Source organism: Bos taurus, chromosome X (assembly GCF_002263795.3).
Source record: "Bos taurus isolate L1 Dominette 01449 registration number 42190680 breed Hereford chromosome X, ARS-UCD2.0, whole genome shotgun sequence".
Classification (NCBI taxonomy): domain Eukaryota; kingdom Metazoa; phylum Chordata; class Mammalia; order Artiodactyla; family Bovidae; genus Bos; species Bos taurus.
Genome location: NC_037357.1, coordinates 81,753,682 through 81,777,127, shown reverse-complemented (window position 1 = coordinate 81,777,127; position 23,446 = coordinate 81,753,682). Strand labels below are relative to the sequence as shown.

At 50.3% G+C, this 23,446-nt stretch overlaps 1 protein-coding gene across 4 annotated transcripts in view; it reads left to right on the top strand.

Annotated features, from left to right (window-relative positions):
• The window catches only part of STARD8 (StAR related lipid transfer domain containing 8), an 82,306-nt gene that overhangs the window by 46,423 nt on the left and 12,437 nt on the right, over nt 1-23,446 (top strand). For 2 of the 4 annotated variants that reach the window (XM_024988133.2, XM_059883487.1), the window contains exon 3: nt 21,641-21,712. In XM_024988133.2, coding sequence (XP_024843901.1) covers nt 21,641-21,712 — 72 coding nt within the window. Of the gene's footprint in view, nt 1-2,465; nt 2,638-21,640; nt 21,713-23,446 lie in introns of those variants that run through there. The other 2 variants (NM_001102517.1, XM_024988134.2) reach the window with 2 other exon arrangements.

The following is a 23,446-nucleotide window of genomic DNA, read 5'->3' as shown; positions in this document are numbered from 1 at the left end:
TAGCCAAGACCTTCAGTACAGTTCAGTTCAGTTCAGTTGCTCACTTGTGTCCAACTCTTTGCAACCCCATGGACTACAGCACTCCAGGCCTCCCTGTCCATCACCAACTCCCGAAGTTTACTGAAACTCATATCCATTGAGTCGATGACGCAATCCAACCATCTCATCCTCTGTTGTCCCCTTCTCCCCCCACCTTCAAGCCTTCTCAGCATCAGGGTCTTTTCAAATGAGTCAGCTCTTTGCATCAGGTGGCCAAAGTATTGGACTTTCAGCTTCAACATCAGTCCTTTCAATGAATATTCAGGACTGATTTCCTTGAGGATGGACTGGTTGGATCTTCTTGCTGTCCAAGGGACTCTCCAGGGTCTTCTCCAACACCACAGTTCAAAAGCATCAATTCTTTGGTGTTCAGCTTTCTTTATAGTCCAACTCTCACATCCACACATGACTACTGGGAAAACCATAGCTCTGACTAGATGGACCTTTGTTGGCAAAGTAATGTCTCTGCTTTTTAATAAGCTGTCTAGGTTAGTCATAACTTTTCTTCCAAGGAGCAAGCATCTTTTAATTTCATGGCTGCAGTCACCATCTGCAGTGATTTTGGAGGCCAAAAAATAAAGTCTCTCATTGTTTCCACTGTTTCCCCATCTATTTGCCATGAAGTGATGGGACCAGATGCCATGATCTTAGTTTTCTGAATGTTGAGTTTTAAGCCAACTTTTTCACTTTCCTCTTTCACTTTCATCATTAGGGAACCTATAGGACCACTGCAGGACCCACATTCTTATATCCCTCTAGCCTTTTCCACAAACATGGTAAGTTTGGCTCCAACTCAGAGCCTTAGGGATGCTTACAAATATAGCAACCCAGTGTCAGGAAGAAGGTCATCTCCCTTCCCACCCATGATAAAGATTTCTGACTCTGGGTTGGATTTTGTTTCCAGGAGTTAGTTCTAGGATTCAGGCTTCATCCATACCCAAGACCCGAGAGGACATTGCTCATCTTGAACAAAGTGCCAGCTGTGTGCAGTCTTGTCATTGAGAGGAACAGACGTGGACACACCTTGCTTCATCATTTCTCCCCTCATTCTCATCAAGGCTGGCAGGGAAGGAAGGTGGAAGAATTCCAATTTGGCCTAGCGTACTGAAGGCCAGGCAAAAGGGGGGCACCTGGGGCTAGGTCTAGCTCTGCCATTGCCTCAGACGACTTTAAGAAAGTTGCAGCGTTAAAAACATTAATTTTTGCTCTTCTCTGTGTTGTGTACTCTGGGCAACAAGTTGGATGCAGTCCTTGCTTTCTATGAACTTCAGCTTCATTTCTCCCATTTGTTAGGTATGAAATCTCCCATCTATTAGGAGAAAATGACTAGTGTGCAGGTATTATTCCTGCCATGGATTTGCTGGGAAAACTTGAGTGAGTCATTTCTTCTTAGTTTCTATTTTGTAAATGTGGAGGATAGTGATTGAATGGCATGGGGTCTTGGGTACTCCCATCCCTGACTAATAGGAGTCCCTGATTCAACAATGAAATGAAAGTGTGAAATTGTGTTGGACCCTTGTGAGGAAAGGCAAGAGAGAAATCAAAACTTTACACTCTGTTTCTTACTGAATTTAAACAGGCTTTCTGGTGGTACTTGTCACAACTTTTAGGAGCCTTCTCATTTCATGATTAATGCATCTTCCCAACCCAGGGATCAAACCCAGGTCTCCCTCATTCTGGGAGGATTCTTATCGGCTGAGCCACAAGGGAAGCCTAAGAATACTGGAGTGGGTAGCTTATCCCTTCTCCAGCAGATCTTCCCGACCCAGGAATCGAACAGGGGTCTCCTGCATTGCAGGCAGATTCTTCACCAACTGAGCTATGAGGGATTTTTAACATGATTAATGCAGATACCCCAAATGTTCCCTACATTTCTCTGCACAGAGTTTGGACACGGGGCAGAGAGCTGGGAATCGTGGGGGAGTTGCAGAATGCTGAGGCCTGAACAAGGTGGGAACGGCAACTTGCTTCTCAAATACCTAATGTTCTTTTAGTTGACCCAACTAATCAGGGATCTCACTAAAGTTGTGTCTTCCGAACTCCTGGTAAATTATCCTCAGCAAGCAACTGAACCTTCCCGAGTTCATAGTCTAAGTATTTAAATCCCCGACACGAGTGCCAGACACAGAGCTCAATAGATACTAGTTTGCTCGCCAGTAACCCCGCTTGTTCACCCTTAGTTGCTGGCCCTGAGTTTGTACCTTCCCCCAATGCCGCTCCCCCCCCCCCCCCCCCCCCCCCCCCGCCCAGCGGTGTGACCGGAGGTAGAGGCAGAGGCCCAGGGATTGGAAGAACTTGAAGGCAGAGCCCCACCCACCACAATTTGGGCCGCTTTCTGGGGAGTTCGGTGGGCCGGACTGCGCCCTCATTGGTTGAAGGTCCCATAGGTGGGCGGGGCGTCCCCGCCGCCCGACTCGCCGCTGCTCCGTCCCCACCTGCGCCGAATGTGGCTCCGGGTTGACACCAGCTAAGGGGCCGCAGCAGCTGCTCCTCTGGCTGGCACCGTTACCCCCGCCCGACCCCAGGCTCCGCGCGTGCCTCCCGCCCGCTGGTAGCTGCGTCGGGACTCGAACCCACAGCGACGGACGCGGTCTTCAGGTGGGAGTTAGGGCGACGGCCGGAGGAGGTCGGGGCCGGCGAGGCGCCCGGGCTCCCTTGCCTCGCCTCTCCAGCGCGCTCCAGCCCCGCTCTTAGCGTTTCGGCTGCGCGGTGTCCACAGGAGGCGCAAGGGGAGCGAGCCGAACCACTTGAGTCCCCGGGATTTGAGGCCCGAGTCGCCAAAATTGGGGGACTCCCGGAGCCGCTGTCCGCGATTCTCCCGAGAAAGCCCCGCGAGTCGGGTGGTGGAAGGCAGCTGTCCGCGCATTACCCGGGCCTGATTGGAGCCCAGAGCCGAGGCTCTGGGGCTTCGGAGGCGGGCTGAAACTGAGCGGGGTGGCGGGGCTTGGGCTCTGTGGTCGAGTCACGCCGCTTTTCCTCTATTCTCCTTCCTCTTCTGTTGAGCACATTTCCAGGAAGCCCCTGGTTGGGCGGCCTGGGCTTTCCCCTCAGGTCACTGCCTTCCCTTCTGAGAAACGCCCGGACTTTCCTGATATTAAGACAGCGGCGGGGATCAAGCGAAATTCTTTGGATAAGTCGCGTCTTTCAGGGCTGCTTTACCCCATGAAGTCCAAGATGGTTTTAGATTAGAGAACCTGTGAGCCAGTTAGTGGAAGCTTTGGGGATTTCCCCATTTAGATAGTATGAGGTTCTCTCCTCCATTTCTGTTCTCCCAAGACTTTTTAAAGTACTGATTTACAACTCAGAAAACCAAAGTTCAGCCACTAATTCATGTGACCTTAGGCGAGTCATGCTACTTCTGTGGGCCAGTGTTTTCAACTGCACCTTGGTTAGTGGGCTGGATTTCAGTATATAAGGGGCCAGTCTCTTCCACCCTGACATCTGGTGACTTGCTGCGTGGGTCCAGGCTCTTAAGCTGGCAGGTAAAGTGTTGTTTCTGAGATGCTTGGGGTGACAGGAGCTATGCAGATGGAGAGCATTGTCGTTATTATGCAGCTAAGCCAGCTGGAAAACTAGTGGTACTGGGAAAGGCAACCACAGTAGTGGGGCCAACCCTGAGCCCTGGGCCCCAGAGGTTGGGCTGGAGGGCCCTGGCTTGTCTCCATCTCACTCAGAGCACCGATGTCGGGGGTCCCTGCAGGAGACGGTGATGAATCACACCAAGGGCTATTTTCAAACCCTGACTCCTACTGTGGATCTGTTCCTGCCCCCACTCTAGGGGTTGATGTCCCCACCCATCATCTGTCTTACTGCTCTGTGAATTTTCCCTTCACTTTCATCTTCCTGGAATAAAAGATCATTCTTATCTGGGGATGAGAGGAGGCAAAACAAGAGTGTAGAGAAGTAGAGGAGATGGCATCTGCAGGTGCTTTCTGGGTGGTTGATGGAGTAACCCAGAAGAGTGTGATGGGAATGATGATTTTGGGGAGTGGGGGGCTCTCACCCGAAGGCTACAGCTACCATATTGCTAGACATTCTGGGCTGGTCCTCATTTTCAGGATTTGACCTTTGTCCAACTATGTTCTGGATTTGAGATTTGGAATTTCTGTGCCTTAAAAGCCAGAAAGTCCCAAAAGGAGGAGAGGGAGTCTATAATGGGGATGCTGTGGCAGATGTCAAGGTTCAGCAGGTGACAGGTTTAACAAAGGCAGGGTGTGCCCTACCTTCTTGGGGAAGGTGAGCCATGGGGTCTCTCACTAGAAGAAGGAGTTGTCTCTGGCTTGAATAGATTAAAGATAACTTTTTTCCTGGGCTCCCAGTTTGGGTAGGATCCAGCGTCATGGCCTTTGGGAGGCTGTTATCAGATAAAGTAAAGAGGGGATGTGAAAGATGCAAGGGCTTTAGGATGGAATATGTGAACTCCTCCACCCTGCAACTGTTAACAGAGGAGTTGAGCACAGGGCTGGGCACATAGTTATTGGTGTCAAGTGTTTATTGCAGCTTTATTCATCTGTGACTTGGGGCCTTGGTTTATGTGTGTGTATTAAGGGGGAACAGGTCCTAGTAAATTTGAGTCACTGGACAGGAGGCCCCAGTCTGGGTCCTTGTCACCAATCTGAAGTGCTGTGTGTGTTGAGCCTCCTCCTGCCCAGCCTTCCACTTTGGAATTTGCACACCCCACTGTTGCTGTCCCTGTTTACCCCGACCTTGCTGGAGCTGCAGAACTGAAGGTAAAGTTCCTCAGGAGTCTAGAGTGGTGTCAGGCAAAGAACAGGGGACTGGGAGCAGGACACATGGAGGTTCTAACTCTGCTGTTCCATTCGATCTCTTTTCTTGGTTTCTCCCTGCTTTATCCACTTCAGCAGATTAAATGAGAAGGTCCATGGCTAAGAGCTCGGTAAATTACCAAGTGCTGTATAAATTATTCGTCATTAAGTTCTGGTACTAGTTCTTGTGAAGGACACAGAGTGTAATCCCCACCTTCTGGAAATCTGCCATCTAGTAGATGGGAGTTAGTGGCATGGATACATGACACACCAAGCCTTTACCTTGGTGAGGGCTTTAAAAAATTATTATGAAGAATTTCAAACATACATAAAAGTAGAGATGATCGATGGAGTAAAGTCCCATTAGCCACACATGGCCAATCCTTCCCTATTTATACTTCACTCTCTTGTTATTTTGACATGAATCCCAGACACCTTATCAATTTGTCTATAAATAGTCATATTACATATTATATGTATGAATGCTGCTATTGCTGCTGCTGCTAAGTCGCTTCAGTCATGTCCGACTCTGTGCGACCCCATAGACAGCAGCCCCACAAGGCTCCCCCGTCCCTAGGACTCTCCAGGCAAGAACACTGGAGTGGGTTGCCATTTCCTTCTCCAATACATGAAAGTGAAAAGTGAAAGGGAAGTCACTCAGTCATGTCTGACTCTTAGCGACCCCATGGACTGCAGCCCACCAGGCTCCTCTGTCCATGGGATTTTCCAGGCAAGAGTACTGGAGTGGGGTGCCATTGCCTTCTCCGGTATGAATGATAGAGACTCAAATGATAGATACTGCACCACTATCTCACCTGAAAACAGTTCCTTAATATCATCAAATACTCTAGCAGTTCATATTTCCCGTTGTTGAGGATGTTTTGCCCTGGGAAGACTGACCTGGGCAACAGTGAATTTTGACCGATGGGAAGGTGACTGACAGAGGCAGTGACATTTGAGCTGAACCTTGAAAGAGAGGCCTACAAATGGTCTGAGTTGGAGGGATTATGGAGCCCTAGCCCCCTTGTTTTAAAGTGCCTGCCACTGTCTCTGAGGTTTCAGCTCTGGGGCTTGGGCTCCCAAGGTTGACTTGTGGAGGAATCTTGTGGAAAGTATGTGCATGCCTTAGTTCTGTAGGGGTAAATGAGAGTTCTGACTTTCTTGCTGGCCTCCCTAGTTTCAGGGCCACCCGGGAGCTTGAGGTCGCAGGCCTGGGAGAATTCCTGGGAGGCTTCTCACCTCCTGGCCTTCCCCTGCCCCTGGCCCCCAAGGCCAGTTCCAGTTCAGAGCAAAACAGGATGCATTCAGGATGAGCGTCTTTCCCAGCTTGTCATCTAATCACCATGACCCAGCTTGGAGCTTCCTCTCTCATTCATGATAAAAACCCTCACTGTCTCGCTTTTCCCTCCCACCCCAGTAAGGGTGTGCTGACTTCCTCCGTATCCGGGCCAGCCCTCCTCCACCCCCTTGTGTAGCTGAGGGAGAGTTTCCCTCATCCAGGCCTTGCTACCCCAGAGCCTCCTGCTCTTGGGCTGTCCTTGGGAAAGGAGTGGCTCCTTTTGAGCAACCCAGGGTCCTGCCACCGTGTGGTTAATGATTGAGCCACATAATAACCACCTTGGAAAGTCACCTCTAGGGATGGCCATTAACTAACTCTTTGTCCACCCCAGGCCTTAAAGGGACCCCATTTTAAGCCCTTACCGTCCCCCAAGGGGACATTAATGAACATTCAGGCATGAGAACTTCTGGGGCCAATTAAGCTTCTGCCCCTGTGTTTTCACTTGGGGAAACAGAAGTAGTCATTCACGTTGCTTGAAGGATGCATACGCATCTTGAGTGGTATTATAGAGACAGGCAGGGAGTTGAATTAATAGAAATTCAGATGGACAATGGGGTAAGGTTTTTGTTTGTTTGTTTGGTTTTTTAGGCGTCAGAGTCATAGGGGGTGGGGGTGTTTCAAGGAGCAGTTGAATCCCTGATCTCAATTTGAAAGTCTAAAAGAGCAAGAAATGCCCACTCAAAGGGTTCGCCATTACTGGGGGTGGGGTGGGGCTGTGTGTGTCTGTTTTCAGTCCAGTTGTGGGTCCCTTCACACCAGATTGGGACATAAGACCTGAGGCCTCCATAGTGGAGGAGGAGGCATTCCTCAGAGAGCCTGTATCTTGACAAGCAGTGGGAATTGGGAAGGATCAAGCTAGGACACACGTCCAATATAGATAGCTCTAGACCAGGGGTTCCCAACCTTTAGGCCACAGATCAGGAGCAGTCTGTGGTCTATTAGTAACCGGGCCACACAGCAGGAGGTGAGTGGTGGGTGAGCGAGCAAAGCTTCATCTGTCTTTACAGCTGCTCCCCATCACTCTCCCATCACCCCCAGATGGGCCTGTCTAGTTGCAGGAAAACAATCTCAGGGCTCTCACTGATTCTGTGTTATTGTGAGTCATATAATTATTTCATTATATATCACAATGTAATAATAATGGCAATAAAGTGCACAATAAATGTAATGCACGTGAATCGTCCTGAAACCAACCCCAACCCCCCCCCACCCCCATCCGTGGAAAAATTGTCTTCCACATAACCAGTCCCTGGTGCCAAAAAAGTTGGGCACCACTGCTCTAGACCACAAGTTTTCTGCAGTTTCAGTGAGACAAGAAGGAACCAACATTTAGTGAACCCCATGGGCCTGCGATAGGGTCAGGAAACCTGGCTTCTGGTTGTGCCTCTCTCTAGCTACCTCTCCATGAGTGACTTCAGAAAAGACAATATGCTTTCCCTGGGCCTAGCTTGGGTAGATGACATAGACTTGGTGGTCTCCCAGGCTTCCTTCTAGCCGTGAGACTCTGCGTTCCCAGTCAAGAACGTTTCCTTATCCACAAGGCAAAGGTGAATGGGTTTCAAATTGTACCATGCCTAGTCACTAAATACTCTCGGCTGGCTGGTCAGTTAGGGTTGGCAGGGCCTTGAACTACCACAGCTTGGGTTTTCCTTGAGCGTGGACTTTTGTGCAGTTTGCTCTCTTGCCCCTCCTCATGCTTGTGTCTGCCCCAGGTGGCCACCCTCGACCCATTCAGCCGCAAGTTAATGAGTGACCTGCTCCCTCCCTGTGTAGTACCAGCCCGCAGTGCTCCTGAGATCCCAGGTCTCTGTGGGAACCGGCCAAGGGCCTAACCAGTTCTGGTCACCTTTATGCTTCTCCCGCAATACACTAGAGGTAGGAAGCAGACAGAGCTCAGGAAAGAAAGGCCTTTAGAGGGCACTGGGTCTAACTCTCCTTCAGTAGCTCGGGTTTTTCGCTCCAAGTATTCGAGCAGTTCCTGTCACCCATTTTCAATAAGCAGGAGCACAGTGTTTCAAGGCAGTTGCTTACATCCATGGAATCTCCAAAGTTTTTTTTTTTTTTTTTCTTTCCCCCAATGTTGAGCTGATCTCTGTCTCCCTTTGGCTTTTACCCCTGGGTCCCAGCTCTGCCCCCTGGGACCGCCTAGACCCTATCTGTTCTCTCTGATCTGTGGATGTCTAAGGATAGAACCCGAGTCCCTCTGTGTTTTCCCCAGGCCAAACAGCCTCAGGTCCTCCAAATGTTCCTCAGGGGACCTGGGACCAGTACTTCCCAGCCTCATTACTGGCCTTTGCACATTCTACCATTTGTGGCTCTGGGGAGCCCCTTACTCACCTCCGTTTATTTGTACCCTCAACTTTTCCAGACTTCTCCATTACTTTTTCATGGTGACTCCAGCAGGTTGATTCTGAACCCCAGGAGTCCTGGGTCCAAACACCTCATACAATTCTCTCTGATTTGTTTGTCATTCTGGTCCAGCTAACTCCCATGACTGTGGTGCCCTTGGGAGGGTATGGCCTTCTTCTTGGTGTCCCCACATCTGAGGGCAAGCCTGAGGAGAGGAGGTGCTCACTGGGATGGGCTGACTGCATTGTACTGTGTGGGGGCTGACCATATAGCCTGCTTTTCTGCCACTTGCTTTTGTCTCTTGAGCTGGTGGGGGGTGTAGGAAAGGGATATTTTAAGGAGCATCAAAGCTGGAAATGAGTCTGAGCCACGCCCACAGTGGGTCCTAGAAGTGTGAATCAGATGGGGAGAAGCACCAGCTCAGCCATGCCTCTAGCAGTCAATGATGATGACAGTGATAAGTCCTACCATTTCTTTAAAGTTTCCAAGGGACTTTCAGTTCCATGACCGCATTCTGTTCACAGAGCAACCCAGTCAGATAGACCATGTGATCCCTGCAGCAGGTTCCTGGCTGATCCCCACCTGAGGCCCAGAGAGAGGAAGCACTCAGTCTCCAGGGAGGAAGGATTTGGAACCCATGTCTTCTGACCCTCAGCCTTCCCCGTTTCCCCCAAACCACACCCCAGCAGCCAAGGCTGCTGGGGCTGACTTGGCAGCTTCCCCACTGCAGAGGAACCTCTGCCCAGGCTGTAGTTCTGTTCCCATGGTAGAGGGAGGGACCTCTAGGGGAGGTGCCTGAGGATTTCCTGTCCTTTATCTGGGCTGCAAAGGCAGGCCTGTCTGAGGTGCGAGAGAGGCACTTGCAGCCAACTTTTCTGCTCTAGGTTGAAGTCAAGTCAGGCAGGCAAGGGCAATGAGCTTGGGAAGCACGTTGCCCCAAACATCTGGTCTGAGCAGCCCCCACCTGAGTAGTGTCTTGTAAATGGGACAAACAGAGAGGGTCATGTGGGAAAGGGGCCAGAATGGAGTCAAAGCAAAACACCCCCTGAAGTGTACACAGGATGCCCGGGGCAGGACAGTGTCAGTGTGAGGAGTGGCGACTCTGGTATAATGCAGCACTGGGTGACTTTAGGCAAATTCTGTAACCTCTGTGAGCCTCCAGCCTCTGTCAGCTGTGAGATGAAGGTATGTACTTACCTCAGGGGTTGCTGAATATGAAATCCAATAGTATAAGTAGCACTCTCACTGTTACTGTTGTTTAGTAGTACTTTCTTCCACCTTGTCACTGCTATTTCTCACTAACTTGGAGACATGCTATACTCAAACCTGCCACCTCTCGGGCCTAAGTCTGGACTTTTCTGTCATTTCAGATTCTGCCTCCTCCTGAAAAGCTCTTCCTGACTGTGCCTGCCTCCAGGGCTCCCTTCCTCGGGCTCCTTTAGTGACATTTATCACTCTGAAAGAGACTTAGTAACAATGGTAACACCAAGAACAATAGGGAATTCTTCTCAATTCTTGACACATTTGAATTTACTTAGCTCCCATGACAATTCAGTAAGGTGGGTACTGCTATAATCACCCCCATGTTATGTATGAAGAAACTGAATCAGGGAGAGGTTAAAAGAACTTCCCCAAGGTCATGCGGCTCGAGGGTGATGGAGCTGGGATCAGGACACAGGCAGTCTGAGTCCACCACCCACATCCTTAGCGACTGTGTCATGCTTTCCCCTTCCCTTTCCCAGATGCCTGCCTGGGAGGCAAGAGCTAAATCTCGAGTCTCCCACCCCTGCCTGACTGCTCCCCACACCCACCAGCAATCACCGAGTCCTGTACATACAGTCCCCAGGTCCTTGCATGTTCCAGACCCCCAGGGTTGACAGATGAAGAGGAGAGAAAACACTGAGGGCTGGGTATCTAAAGCAGAGCTGCGCTGAGGTGGGGGCGGGTGTGCAGGAGGGAGTGGGGATTGTTCTGATGGCAGCAGGCCTGCCTGATTAGCACTTTCCTGCACTGAGGGTGGAGAGCAGGCTGCTAGGTGGCATTAGGAGAAGAGACATTTTAGTGAGCTATCTTCACAACCAGGTTGTATTATTTAGAAGGTGTGGTTGGTTAGGGGCACGTGCGTAGCTGGCTGGATTCACTTTTGTGAGCCCTGCAGCTGGCCTGGCACATGCTAAATTGGGTATGTATGTGAGGGGCTTTTGTCTAGATGCTCTAGTCCTCCCTCCAGTGTTCCCACCTCAGGGCTCTCGGGTGCTGCGAGCTTACTTCCCTCAGGTTTTACCAGCTGCCAGCTCCGTTACTTTCGAGCTCATTCTGTTACTTGCCTCCAAATGAGCTCCAGGGGGTGCTTCAAGGACAGTCCATCTTAGCCTCTGCCTCCCTGAGAAGGAGGGCCTAGTACCAGCTCTTGCCAGGTACTCTAGGAGAGTTCAATGTTCAGTTTTCAGACCTTGGTGCCTACCATAGGGCCCAGTGCAGAGTAGGTGCTCAGGTAATATTGGTTGAATAAATACGCAACCAAGGGGGAGTGGATTTGGAGGGGAGAGCCTGGGGATGCTGACGTGAGAACAGATCAACAGGAGGGCTGTGGGCATTTACTCAGTTTCTTGGTTTCATCTGTAGTCCAATAGAAACCATTTGACCTTTCAGGGGAGCCTGGCATGCTGCAGTCCATGGGGCCACAAAGAGTTGGACATGACTGAGCAACTGAACTGAACTGACGTTTCATAGCCTTAGTTTCTCTTTTGTCCAGCAGGCCAGCCTTGGACAAGGCTGTTGTGGAGACCAAAGAGATACAGCATGATCAGGTGCTTCTCTACTACTGGGAACTTACTTCAAGTTAATGGTTCATACTGCAGAAAAACTGGTATATGTTTTTTTATGTCTGTGGCCTAGAAGATTTCTCCTATTTAATGAGGATTCTAATGTAGTGCTCTGACTCTGGAGCCAGACTGCCTCAGTGTGGATCTTGGACCACCACTTCTTCACTGATGACCTTGGGAAATTACTCTGTAGCTGTGGGCCTCAGTTTTCTCATTGATCAAATAGAGATATTATCAGAGCACTAACCTCACAGGGTTGTTATGAAGGCTCAATAACATAAATCATATAAAAAGTACCTAATCTAATACCTGGGACAATAATGATGACTTGTTGCCCTTTGGCTGCTATGATTATTATCTCATTTTATATTTGCAAATACCTCATTTTGTCAGTACTATGATTGTAATGCTACTTGACAGATGAGGATACTGTGGCATAGAGAAATAAAGTCTTATCCAGTATGATCTATATAAAGTCCTTAGCTCAGGGTCTGGCACATAGTAAGTAAATATTAGTGTCTATCATGAATTATTCTTAATACACAACATAATTACATTCAGTATCCTAAAAATTGTTATCAATAATGATCACAGCCAGAGCTGAGAAGTAGCAGAGCTAAGACTAAAAGTCAGGTCTTCAGATCACTAGCTTGTTACTCTTCCCACTCACCGTACTGCAGAACCTGTATGCTCTGGAGTCCTAACACGGCCATCAGGCCACTCTTTGGGGTTTTCCTTCCCTTCACCTCACCATGGCCTGAGCATTCCTATCATCACCCCTGTCCCCACCTTCTCCTTTGAACTCCTTGTCCCAGCCCTCCCTTTGGCCACTGCTGGGCTCCAAGGCAGGCTTGTGTCTGTTGGCTTCCAGAGGAGAGCAGACCTGGCCTGAGGAGGCTACTTCTCTCAGGCCTATATCTTTTCTGTCAGAGACAATTTTCTCTAGATCTCAGGGTGGGGCCAAGCTCCTTCAAGGCATTTCCTGCCCAGAAGTTTATATTTGGCCTCAGCAAGAGGAAAGGGAAGTTGGGTTTAGGAAGGGGGGTTGGGATGTAGAAGTGGTGGTACAGGGTCAAAACAGGTGAGCACCAACATTTTGCAGAACAGGAAAGGGAAGCAGAAGATGGTGGATGTCCCTTCTCTTAAGTAAGTTTGCGTGCTCACAGGAGCTTGGGATGGGAGAGCTAAGTGCTCCATGAGGCAGAATGCCTCCACCCTCATCCAGAGTTTATCTTCTATTCTCACACCTTTGGTCCTTGGTTCCTGAATGTATGGTTTCTGCCCTGGGGCAAGGTGGGTTGCCAGTCAGCCAGTCTGCTGAGTTGCAGATGCGTGCTCAGTTCTGTGGAGAAGGCAATGGCACCCCACTCCAGTACTCTTGCCTGGAAAATCACATGGGCAGAGGAGCCTGGTAGGCTGCAGTCCACAGGGTCGCTAGGAGTTGGACACGACTGAGCGACTTCACTTTCACTTTTCACTTTCATGCATTGGAGAAGGAAATGGCAACCTACTCCAGTGTTCTTGCCTGGAGAATCCCAGGGACGGGGGAGCCTGGTGGACTGCCGTCTATGGGGTCGCACAGAGTCAGACACGACTGAAGTGACTTAGCAGCAGCAGCAGCTCAGTTCTGTGTCCCCACTGTGGAGATGCCAGAGGAGGGGGTGAAGTCGAAGGTCTGCACGATGTTTAGTTGGGAAACAGGACTTCCTATCTAGATGTTGCCAGAACATGCAGTAGCCTACACCACATAGCACTGGGGAGACTGAGATACAAAGGACCCAATTGCTGGAGCTCCAGTGGAATGGGGGAAACAGATACATGCTGTCGAGAAGGTAATGGAAATATTCGGGGGGGGGGCACTTAATTTAACTGGGTGTTAGGGGGTTGGTGAGAGATCAGGGAATGAAGTCTTCATGGGATAGGGTGTCTGACCTTCATCATGATAAATAATAGGAATTTGCAGCTTCAAGTCAGGCCGGGTCTTGAGTGTGGAGGTGGAAATCAGTTTGATGTCTGCCCCAGCTGTGGGCAGTGGGGAGCCCATTAGGTTGCAGACTAGGAGAGTGGCCAGGTCAGAGCTGGGCTCTTTGGAGAAGAAGCTGGCAGGATGACCTGTTGAAAGGACAGCCTGGAGGCTGGGAACTTGCAGGGCGGAAATAATCCAGGCATGAGAACCTGGAGCACGATTGGGCATGGGAAATCGTGACTGTTGGATGGAAAAATGGATAGAATTTGGTGGCTAAATACATGAGCAGAGAGAGGACAGACCAGCCTGACTAGAGGTTTAAGCCTTAATGTTTGGTGCCTTTGGAGGCCAGAAATCAGGAGAGCTGAATTGGAAGGGAAAGATGGGTTTGTTCTTGGTCCCTATTGAGGGTTCTTTCTTGAGTCTCCCAGAAGAGAGCATGCAAGAGGAGGCTCCCCTCTCTACCAATCACACATACTTCTGTTCTGGGTCTAAATTTTGGTGAGTGGCCATTGAAAGATAGGGAAACTGCCACTTAGATGGAGGTACTGGCTTGCCCAAGGTCATCTGACAGGTTCCTAGTGGAGCTAAGATCAGAATGTAGTTCTCCTGACTTTGGATCCAGTACCCTGTTCACCCATACCACAGTGGAGGGCAGTTCCATCTGCCCCATACCAGTTAGGCTGGTATCTCTTGCCTCCAGGCTGGGAACTGGAAGTGATGGAGTAGCACGTGAATTATTAAAACACCTGTCTTTCCTTGTCTCCCATGACCTTGTCAGAGCACCTGGGATGATCCGGATAGGGGACAGGATCCCCTGAGGGCAAGAAAGCTAATGGAGCCTCTGTGGCAGAGCAGGTGACAGCTTTGACCTTCACTTTCACAAGGAAGCCCTGTGCCAGGCAAAATGTCAGCTGTCTGCTTTGGCTCTGCTGCATCAAGTGCTTGCCTAGGAGACCACAGACCGGGCCGCCTCTGGACCCAAATTCTCAAGCAGCCCCAGCAGGCCAGAAGTCTGGCTTAGCCACAGGGCCCTCATGGCCCTCCTCCACTTATGGCTGCATACTGCAGCTTGGGCTACAGCTTTGTGTATGTGTGTGGAGACAGAGCACAGTTGGAAGTTCCTTATATCACTTCCATATTTATAAAAACTCCAAAAATAAGAACTGTCACCTCCCCTGGCTGATGCTGAAAGGGGTCCACAGTGTCCAGAGATAAGGGACCTACAGTGAACATTGCATTCATTCTTCACCTCACTTCTCAGGACATCCCCAAGGTGGGCTGGGGCTGCCTGGAGGTGCTTGAGGCCCCCAGGTAAGGTGGAAGGAAGCTGCTGTTCCTGGTCTCTTACACTTCAGGTCTGGAGTCAAGCTTTCTTTTATTATGGGAGGTGTCCTGTGCATTATAGGATGTTTAGTAGCATCCCTGACCTCTACTCGGTAGATACTAGCAGCATCCTTCCCCAGTTGTGATGACCAAAAATGTCTCCCAACATTGCCCAAGGTCTCCTGTGGTAGTGATGGGTGGGGGGGTTAAATTGTCTCTGGTTGAGAATCCTTGTGGCCTCATGGCCATGGCATGGACATGGAGTGTTAGAGAAGGAGGGCCACACCTGTGAACCTGCCACTGGCCAGCAAGTAGATTTTGTGGCTTCATTTTGTTGCCACCCAGTCCCACAGTAGCTCTAGCTGAGACCAGGGCTCACATCCGAACAGGTGCAGCAGGGGCCCCGAGTTCTGCCCAGCCACCAGAGGCCAGTCAGTGTCTAGCACTATCAAGCTCGGCCACTTGACATCAGCAGTCCTTGCTGCGGCACCCCTCCTGCAACGGTTGGAATGTGGGATAAGAGTTATTTTGGTCTCAGTCTCCCTTTCCCCCTCCCCTGGAAGAACCTAGTTAGAGTTGTGATTCCAGCTAAGAGCAGGAGAGACAACCAGTACACCTGACCTCCCAGTAGACAGAGCATGGTAGACCCCGGCATGTCCGCTGCAAGGTCAGGAGGGGAAGTCTTGACAGTCCCGGCATCCATGACAACTCTTAGTCTTGGCCCTTGTGAAGGCCCTTCTCCATCAGTCTCCCAGACAGAGAGGTGCATATCTGGGTGGTCACCTGTTGCAGCACCTTTGCCAGGGTCAGAACAAATCCCACAGACCCCTTTGTGCAAATTCAAATGAAGTACTGCCTCGGGGCTGAGTGGACACATTTCTCGTGGCCAAGGCCCCTTAGTGTAATCTTATGGGAGAGTGGAAGGAGCAGGTCACAAGCACTTGGGGTCAGCTGAGATCCGAGCCCTCTGCTGGAAGGCCAACACCTCCTCAAGTGAGGTCCCTCTCTAGGAATAGGGGTGGGCAGAAGAACTGAGAGCTGCATCAACCAAGAGAAATGATCTGAGAAGCTCTTTGCTAGGACTTGGCATTTCCCACGTGCAACAGCAAGACGAGTGGTCAGTGGCCCCTCTGCCTACCTTGGCGACCAGCTTGGCCTCACAGAGTCCACCCTGGAAACTTGAGTTGTCACATAGATACCTGGGACCTTGGGTTGTCACATAGACAGCAGCCTCCCAGGGCTTTCTTCACCCCTCTGAACATTGGCTCTTTCCCCTAGGCTCACTGGAGGTGGGAGACACCATGCTGAAACAAACCTTGTTTTGGAGATACCCATCCTGCGTTCACCCTGGAGAAGGAAATGGCAACCCACTCCAGTGTTCTTGCCTGGAGAATGTCATGGACAAAGGAACCTGGTGGGCTGCAGTCTATGTGGTCACAAAGAATCTGACATGACTGACTGACTATCACTCATCCTGCATTGAGGGCCACGGGGGAGATGCCCTTCCAAATAGGCAGCTAAGTAAGAGAAACGAAACCAAGTTTGTTGAAAGCTGCCTCGTGGAATAAGTCAGCTAACTGAATAAATTGCCTTCACAGACACCTGCAGATGTCTATCACATGCATTCACATCACTGTTCGTTGGCCCCAAAGAGAGCATGAGCCAGTGATAAGAACAGGCCTGAGTGTAGCCTCTGGATAGAATCTTTCTGAAGACCTATGCTGTGGCTTTTTTTACCAGGTTATGTCTGTTTTGGGCAGCGGTTCTCGATCCTGGGTGTGCTTTCAAATCACCTGGAGAGCTCTCAAAAACAAAACAAAACTAATTATATCTCCAGAGAGTCTGATTTAATTGGTCATGATTTAATTGGGCCTCGGGCACTGGCATTTTCAAGTTCCCCAGATTATAATATGTAGCCCAAATCGAGAGGGGACTGCTCTGGTAGTAACAAGAACACTTTGATTTGGGCCTCTGTAACATCTACCCCTTTCTTGTCCTAGGCCCTGGATCTTGCCCAGTCCTGAGGCCTGAGCCGGATTTTGGGTTGGGAGGGAGCACGCTGAACCAGGACTTGGGCAGCAGCTATCTCACAGCCCACAGGGTAACCAAAGGCATAAAGGCCTTGAGTTCCCCGACAGTGGTGTGAAGAGGGGTGACTGGCGAGTGAGGAGAGTGGCTGGATGAGACCCGAGTTCTGGCAGCTTAGTTGTTGATTGTCTTTTCTTCTCCTAGCTCACTTTCCCACTTCTTTATACCTAGGACACAATCTGAACTGAACTTTAAAGACTCTGGATACAAAGTTCAAGTTGTCTTATTAAAAGCAGCCCTCTCTGATGATAACTTTCATACAGCCTCTCCAAATCAGACAGAACCCAGCCAGATGCACACAGTAACCTCAGAGGTAGGCAGTAAAGTTGTTAGTCCCCAAATTGTAGATTTGGAAACCAAAGCTTAGAGAGTAAAGCAAGTTGCATATGATGATTTAGGCAGCAAGTGGGAGAGTCAGCTTGATTGGACAAAGCTTTTTCTCCAACTCAGGTATCATCTTTGGGTGTTATTGTATTTCCTCAGTGGGAAATAGTGCTGCCTTTTTCCTGAGTACATAAACTCTTCCCTTGTTCATGTAGAGTTTCTCTAAAACAGAAGCCCTGCTTTTCTCTTCATTGTATCCTCCTCTGTATAGAAAAATGTGCAGTGCTAAGAGGATCCCTGGATGTGGCCTGTGGAAGTGTAGGTGTAGATACTGTCATTTACCCCTGAGACAGTACACTGCTGCTCAGCTAGTTCTTCTTTGTCGTTCCCTCTGGGAGACTGAGGCATGATTGACTCTGGAGCATTCTAGTATGTCCTCTCCCCCAACCCTTGAGGGGATCGGCTGGGCCCCTCCCCAGGGAATCTCGGCTTAAATCTTAGTGGAATACAGCTTGTGCCAGCTGGATGCAGTCCCTGACCTGTCCTGGCATATTACCCTAGTCTTGGCCAGCAAAATGGCCTGCAGAACATAGTAGTTAAAACTGTTGGAATTCGCACATCTGGACACAGGCAGGACCAGGGGCCACAGACATTCCTCCATCACTCGTCTCAGCCTGCCCAGTGTCACTCTTCCTGCCAGGCACATAAGGCAATCGTTGGTCTGGGCTCCCTGAGCCCCAGTCCCAGGGAGAATGACTGACTACTGGGGATGGGTGGTCACTCCTGGCCCCAGCCTGGCCAGGCTAGGATTGGTGGGAAGGACAAAGCAAAGCACCTTAGCTCAGCCCTTAATCACTAAGACAAAAGCCCCTGACCACTCCATCTGGGAGGGAGCCTCAGGGCCTCTCAAGCCTCTGTGAGGTGGTCTATTGTCAGGAGCCAATGTCCCTGACATCCTGGCAGGTAATAAGCCATTACATTCTTTAGATTCCTGCCAGGAGGTGCTGTTGAGGATTCATTCAGACCCTGCTTCTAACTCCTTGGCTGCTTTGTCTTTTGGAATTATTGTGGCCTCTTTGATAATTCTGCCTCCTACTCTCACTTCCTTGAGCCATCTAGTTCCAATTCTGACAGAGGTATAGATGCAGCCATTATCCAGGCCCAGAAAAGAATACTAGTTGGGTCTTTTTCTCCCATTTTCTCTTTTTCCTTGGGACCCTCCTGTCAGTGTTGGGTAGTAACTCTCTGCTGAATGCTCGGTACAATGTGCCAGTGCTTTTTATCCCTGGTATTTTATTTAATGTTCTCAGTAGCTATTAGAGGTGGATTCTATTTTTGTCATTTTACAGAAAAGAATACTGAGTCATAGAGAGGTTAAACAACTTGCCCAAAGTTAGAGAATTAGCTAGTCAGACTGCTTAGTCAGAGAGCAAGTGACTGACCAGGATTTGAACTCAGACTTGTCACTCCACTAGATCAGAAGGGCAGAAAAAAGTTTGGGGACCTGGAGTTGGTTCCTTTGAGTCTAAGCCTTTTGTTTATGTGGCATCTGAAGGCAAGTGCCATAATACAATGGAAAGAGCACAGGACATGGAATTAAAAGATGGTAGTAATTTCAGTTGTGACACTTAATTCTGTGTGATTTGGTGAAGTCCCTTGGGCCATTTCCAGTATGTCTATACTGTAGCTTTTAAAAAATACTGATTTGGAGAGTCTTACCACAGATCAATTAAATCGGCCTCTGGGGGTGGGGCTCCCAGGGATTGGTAGTTTTACAAAGCTTCCTAGTTGATTCTAATGTGCGTCCACGGGTGAAAATCCCTGAGCTAGCTGATTTGTGCCAGTGCTTCCCAAACTCTAATGTGCATGCAGATCACTCAAGGACTTACTTAAATGTAGATTCTGTTTCAGAAAGTCTGGGATTCTGCCTTTCTAACAAGTTCCAAGGTGAAGCCGATGCCGCTAGTCCAATGATCACACTTTGAATAGCAGGAAGCTAGAGGGCTCTAAGGGCTTCCCTGGTAGCTCAGCTGGTAAAGAATCTGCCTGCAATGCAGGAGACCATGGTTCGATTCCTGGGTCAGGAAGATCTTCTGGAAAAGGGCTAGGCTACCCACTCCAGTATTCTTGGGCTTCCCAATTCTTGGGCTCCCAATGTGGGAGACCTGGGTTCGATCCCAGGGTTGGGAAGATCGCCAGGAGGATAGCAACCCACTCTAGTATTCTTGCCTGGAGAATCCCCATGTACAGAGGAGCCTGGCGGGCTACAGTCCATGGGATCACAAAGAGTAGGATGAGACTGAACGACTAAGCACAGCACAGCACAGAGGGCTCTATGTATGAATGAAAAGCCTTGGCACCCACCTGAGTGAGCTGGTTCCCTTCCCACCAACCCTGGCCAGGGCTACTGCCAAGCACTAGGGTAGTGGGCAGCCTTCCCCTCTCCCACGGCCCCTTGTGACTCAGGTGAAATGTGCAGATGTGTAAGATCAGGACTTCATTTCTGCCGTCTTCCATCTCCTCCAGGCTCAGGAAGGGCATCTGGATGTGTCTCCCTCTGCTGCCTCCTCCTTGTTCTGCCTCTAAGCCATGAGTGACCAGAGGCTACAGTGGTCTTCGAGTGTGTGTTCCTGACATGCAGACCTGATCCTGAAGGGTGGTCCCCCTGCCTCGGGTGGCCTTTTCCCGGGGGGCTGGTAGGAGCAAAAGACAGGGAAGTGGCTGTGGCAGCTGGCTCAGCTGTCCTACCAGCAAAACCATGTCCGTCAAATGCGGCCTGGGCTGGAGTGAAGTTCCTTAGGGCTGTTCTCACTATGTCCCCGGATCACCACTGACCTAGAGATCCAGATCCTTTTCTGGTCTAGCATTGCCCCCTGCCAGAGGGGCTGAGGTACTGCTAGCTGGGCTCTGTGGGAGCAAACACTTTCCAGTACCTCTCAGAGGTCCTCATGATTCCTAAATCTCTGTCATAGGTTAGAAGGTTATAGTGACGTAAAACACGTGTGCACACAGATGCAGGTGTGGGTACAGACTGAGGTGGCTGAGGGGGAGTGTATCCGGGTGCATGGTCCCACACTGATCTATGTGGATCACGGACATGAGCAAACTTGGCTACAGTTACTTGCAGAGACAGATACTGGGACAGCAGCAACCAATGCACACGCTCTCAGAAATGCAGAGTGTTCATTCCCACCCCTGCCCTTGGCCCATTAAGCCCTTAGGGGCTCCAGAGGCTTCAGAGCCTTTTCTTCTCTGCAACAACTCCTCATTAGTGACCCTTGGTCAGGCTATCTTTTTCCGACCAACTTCCACCTTCCCACATTCTTCCTTCCCTTGTCTACCCACCTAGGATCTCTGAAATACATTTGTGTCCTTTACTTATGATTCCTGGCTGCCAGAATCTCATCTTGGATTTCCCTGTGGGAGACCACTGGGGAGAGAGCTCTTCCTGTCTTGGAAAATCCCCGCCAGTCTCCTTGGAGGCTCCTGGTTATAGTCTGTAAGGAAGTGGAAGAAATGTGGGGGCAGGAATCCATGGGCAGAGCAGCTCTGCAGAGGCGGCAGCCTCTCTGTGGCCCCAACATCAATGACAGCTCCCATGGTCCCAGCCTCACTGCTCCCTGGCACCATGGGTGGGGAATTGGGCAGTCCCAGGGTTCTGCTGCAGATATTCAGCCTGCCATGGCCAGGAGCGCCTCCACTGTGGCTTTAATCCACCTGCAAGTCTCCACTGAGGCTATCAGGGGTACCTTACCCTGTGCCAGGCACTCCCAGGGCAGAGTTGGGAGGCTAACCCAGCCATTGCCCTCCAAGACTCCCATAAGCCAGCACTGTCAGCTGGACAGTCAGCATTGGGTTGTGCCACAAAGAGGCCAAGCCATGGGGGAGGGCTGGAGCAGTCCGGGGAAGCCCCATGAGGATGGAGGCATCCTCACCTGGACCTTGGTGATGGGGGAGAAGAGCTGCTTTGTTAGAAGGGGTCGGAACCTTGAGCGGGGATCACACTGAGCTTGAACTCTGGCCTCTGCACTACTGCCTTATGGTGTGAGACTTACAGATGAGCCCTTCCTTTCTGAACCTATTTGGATATGTGTAAAATAAGCATATTAAAATCCGCACAGCTTATGGTGTCTGTTAAATGAGATTTGTTATCAGAATGCTGGGGAATACTAGGTATGATGATGGAAAACAGAATAACGCTGTTGAACATTTTGTATCCCTAGCTGGACCTGGGCTGTGGAAGGGGGTGCCCCCCCGGTGGTGGGGGAAGGAGTGGATGAAGACACAGTGGTGGTTTCTTCCCCTGGCAGTATTCCTTGACCCCAGATGTTCCTTAGAGTTGTTGCTGGTGGTGGTCCTGTTCTTGGGCAGAGAATACGGTGTGAGAGAGGTGTCCCACCACATCCAGGGAGTAGGGTTTGGGGAGCAGAAAGGAAATCCTAGCTGTGACATGGAGGGAATGCGATAGCTCCTTTGTGCTTCTCTTGTCATTTCCAGGTCACCAGAGCTATAGGTGCTTCCCTGCTAAAGGTTCAAGTGTGCATATCCAGGGTGGCTTGCCGCCAGCACCTGCTAACCTTCTTCCTCTGCCTGTCTCTCTTCCTCTCATCTGTTTTAGAAGCTGAGGCCAAAAAAGCATGCAGGTGGCTCCGAGCAACAGGCTTCCCTAAGTATGCTCAGCTTTTTGAAGGTAAGGTCACTCAGTGGTTCCCCCTGCCCCACCCCAGAGTTGCCTTATCCCTCCATTTTTCAGTTGGAACATGGGGCCCGTAAGATTTTTTTTCTCCCACCACACAAGAAGCTGTTTATCCTGGCCTGCTCCCATCGTTACAACCTCTGTCCTGTCTTTTCTCCTGCCTTCTCATCAGCTCTCACAAGTTCTGGGGTCTCCCATATGTTAAAGCACCTTGTCTCAGGCAGGGCTGCTGCGCTGCACAGCTCCCAGGGAAGGTATTTATGTAGACGTAACATGGAGGGTGCACTCGGGTAGCCCTGCTTTCACCTCCCCTCTCAACGGCCTTATTTCTCTGCTTTCCTTCATTTTTCTGTTTTTCTCTAGAGTTGTTCATACTTGCTGTTTCCATTCTTCCCACATCCCCACTTGTATCTTGGCTTCATCCCCACCTCACTAACAAAACAGTCCTTGTCAAGTTCACCAGGGACCTACATGTGGTCAAATTCAGCGGTCACTTCTCAGACCTGACTTAATCTCGCAGTAGCATTCAGTGCAGTTGGCCATTCCAGCTCCTGGACTACCCTCTTCTCCCGGCTTTCTGGCAGCCACTCTCAGTCTCCTTCACCGGCACAGCTTCCTCTAACTGTTCTCATTGTTAGAGTGTCCCAGGGCTCTGTCCTAGCCCTTCTTCTCTGTGGACATTTATCTCTGAGGAGATCCTTTTCTGAGCACCATGTATATTCTGATGACTCCCCAATGTCTCTCTGTCCAGCCCTTAGGCCCAAACTCCAGATTCATCGCTTCAACTCTCAGTTCAGTATCTTTGCTCAGCTGTCTGACAGCCGTCTAAGATGTTACCACCTGATGGGGCCACCACCACCTAAGCCCCACGTCCCGACATCATCCTCTGGTTCTCTTTTCCTTTGTGCCTGTATCTAACCCTTCAGCAAGACCCTGCTCCCTCCAGACTATATCTTGAATCTATCCACTTCATATGGCCTTAACTGTCACATTAGTGTGATCTGCTCGCCCAGCCTAGTGCTACAGCCTCCTTTCTACACTCCGTCCTCTACTCTGATGTTCAGCAGCTAGAGTGACCCAGGGAGTGCAGGCCTGACCACAGTATACCCCACTCCACTCTGTCACTCACTCCTCCGTGGGCTTCATGGCACACCCAAAATGAAGTGAGCGGCAACGCTTTGTTCTAGCCGACAAAACTGCATCGCCCAGCTTCCACGTGCTTCTCTCCACTTTGCTCACTACTCTCTGGGCTTCTTCCTACCACCTGCTCACACCAGACTCTCGCCCTCCTTGGAGCCTTAGTTTTGGTCCTGCTGGAGACTTTCTCCCAGGCTCCTGGCCCAGTTGACCCCTTCTTGCTCTTCAGGGCTCAGCCTTAGTAAGGCCTCTCTTTACCCTGTCACCCTGGCTCATGTCTTTGCTAGCATTTGTAACAGCATACTTTGTTTCTCTCGCATACTGTTCACCATCTGTTGCCCCTGTGAGAGCGCAAACTCCATGAAAGCTTGGATCATTTTTGTCTCATTCGCTGTTGTGTCCCCAGTGTCTAGCAGAAAGTTGGTGCTCAATTAACATTAGTAAATGAGTTCATGGGCTTGTTTTACCAGTAGGCAGAGAGGTGTGAGATTTTGCAGGTATTCTCTCCTCTTCCTCCGCTCCTTCCTCTCCCCCTTTCCCTTCTCAAACCCCAGGGAGCAGGTGCTCTTGCTCTGAGCAGAAGGGAAAGGG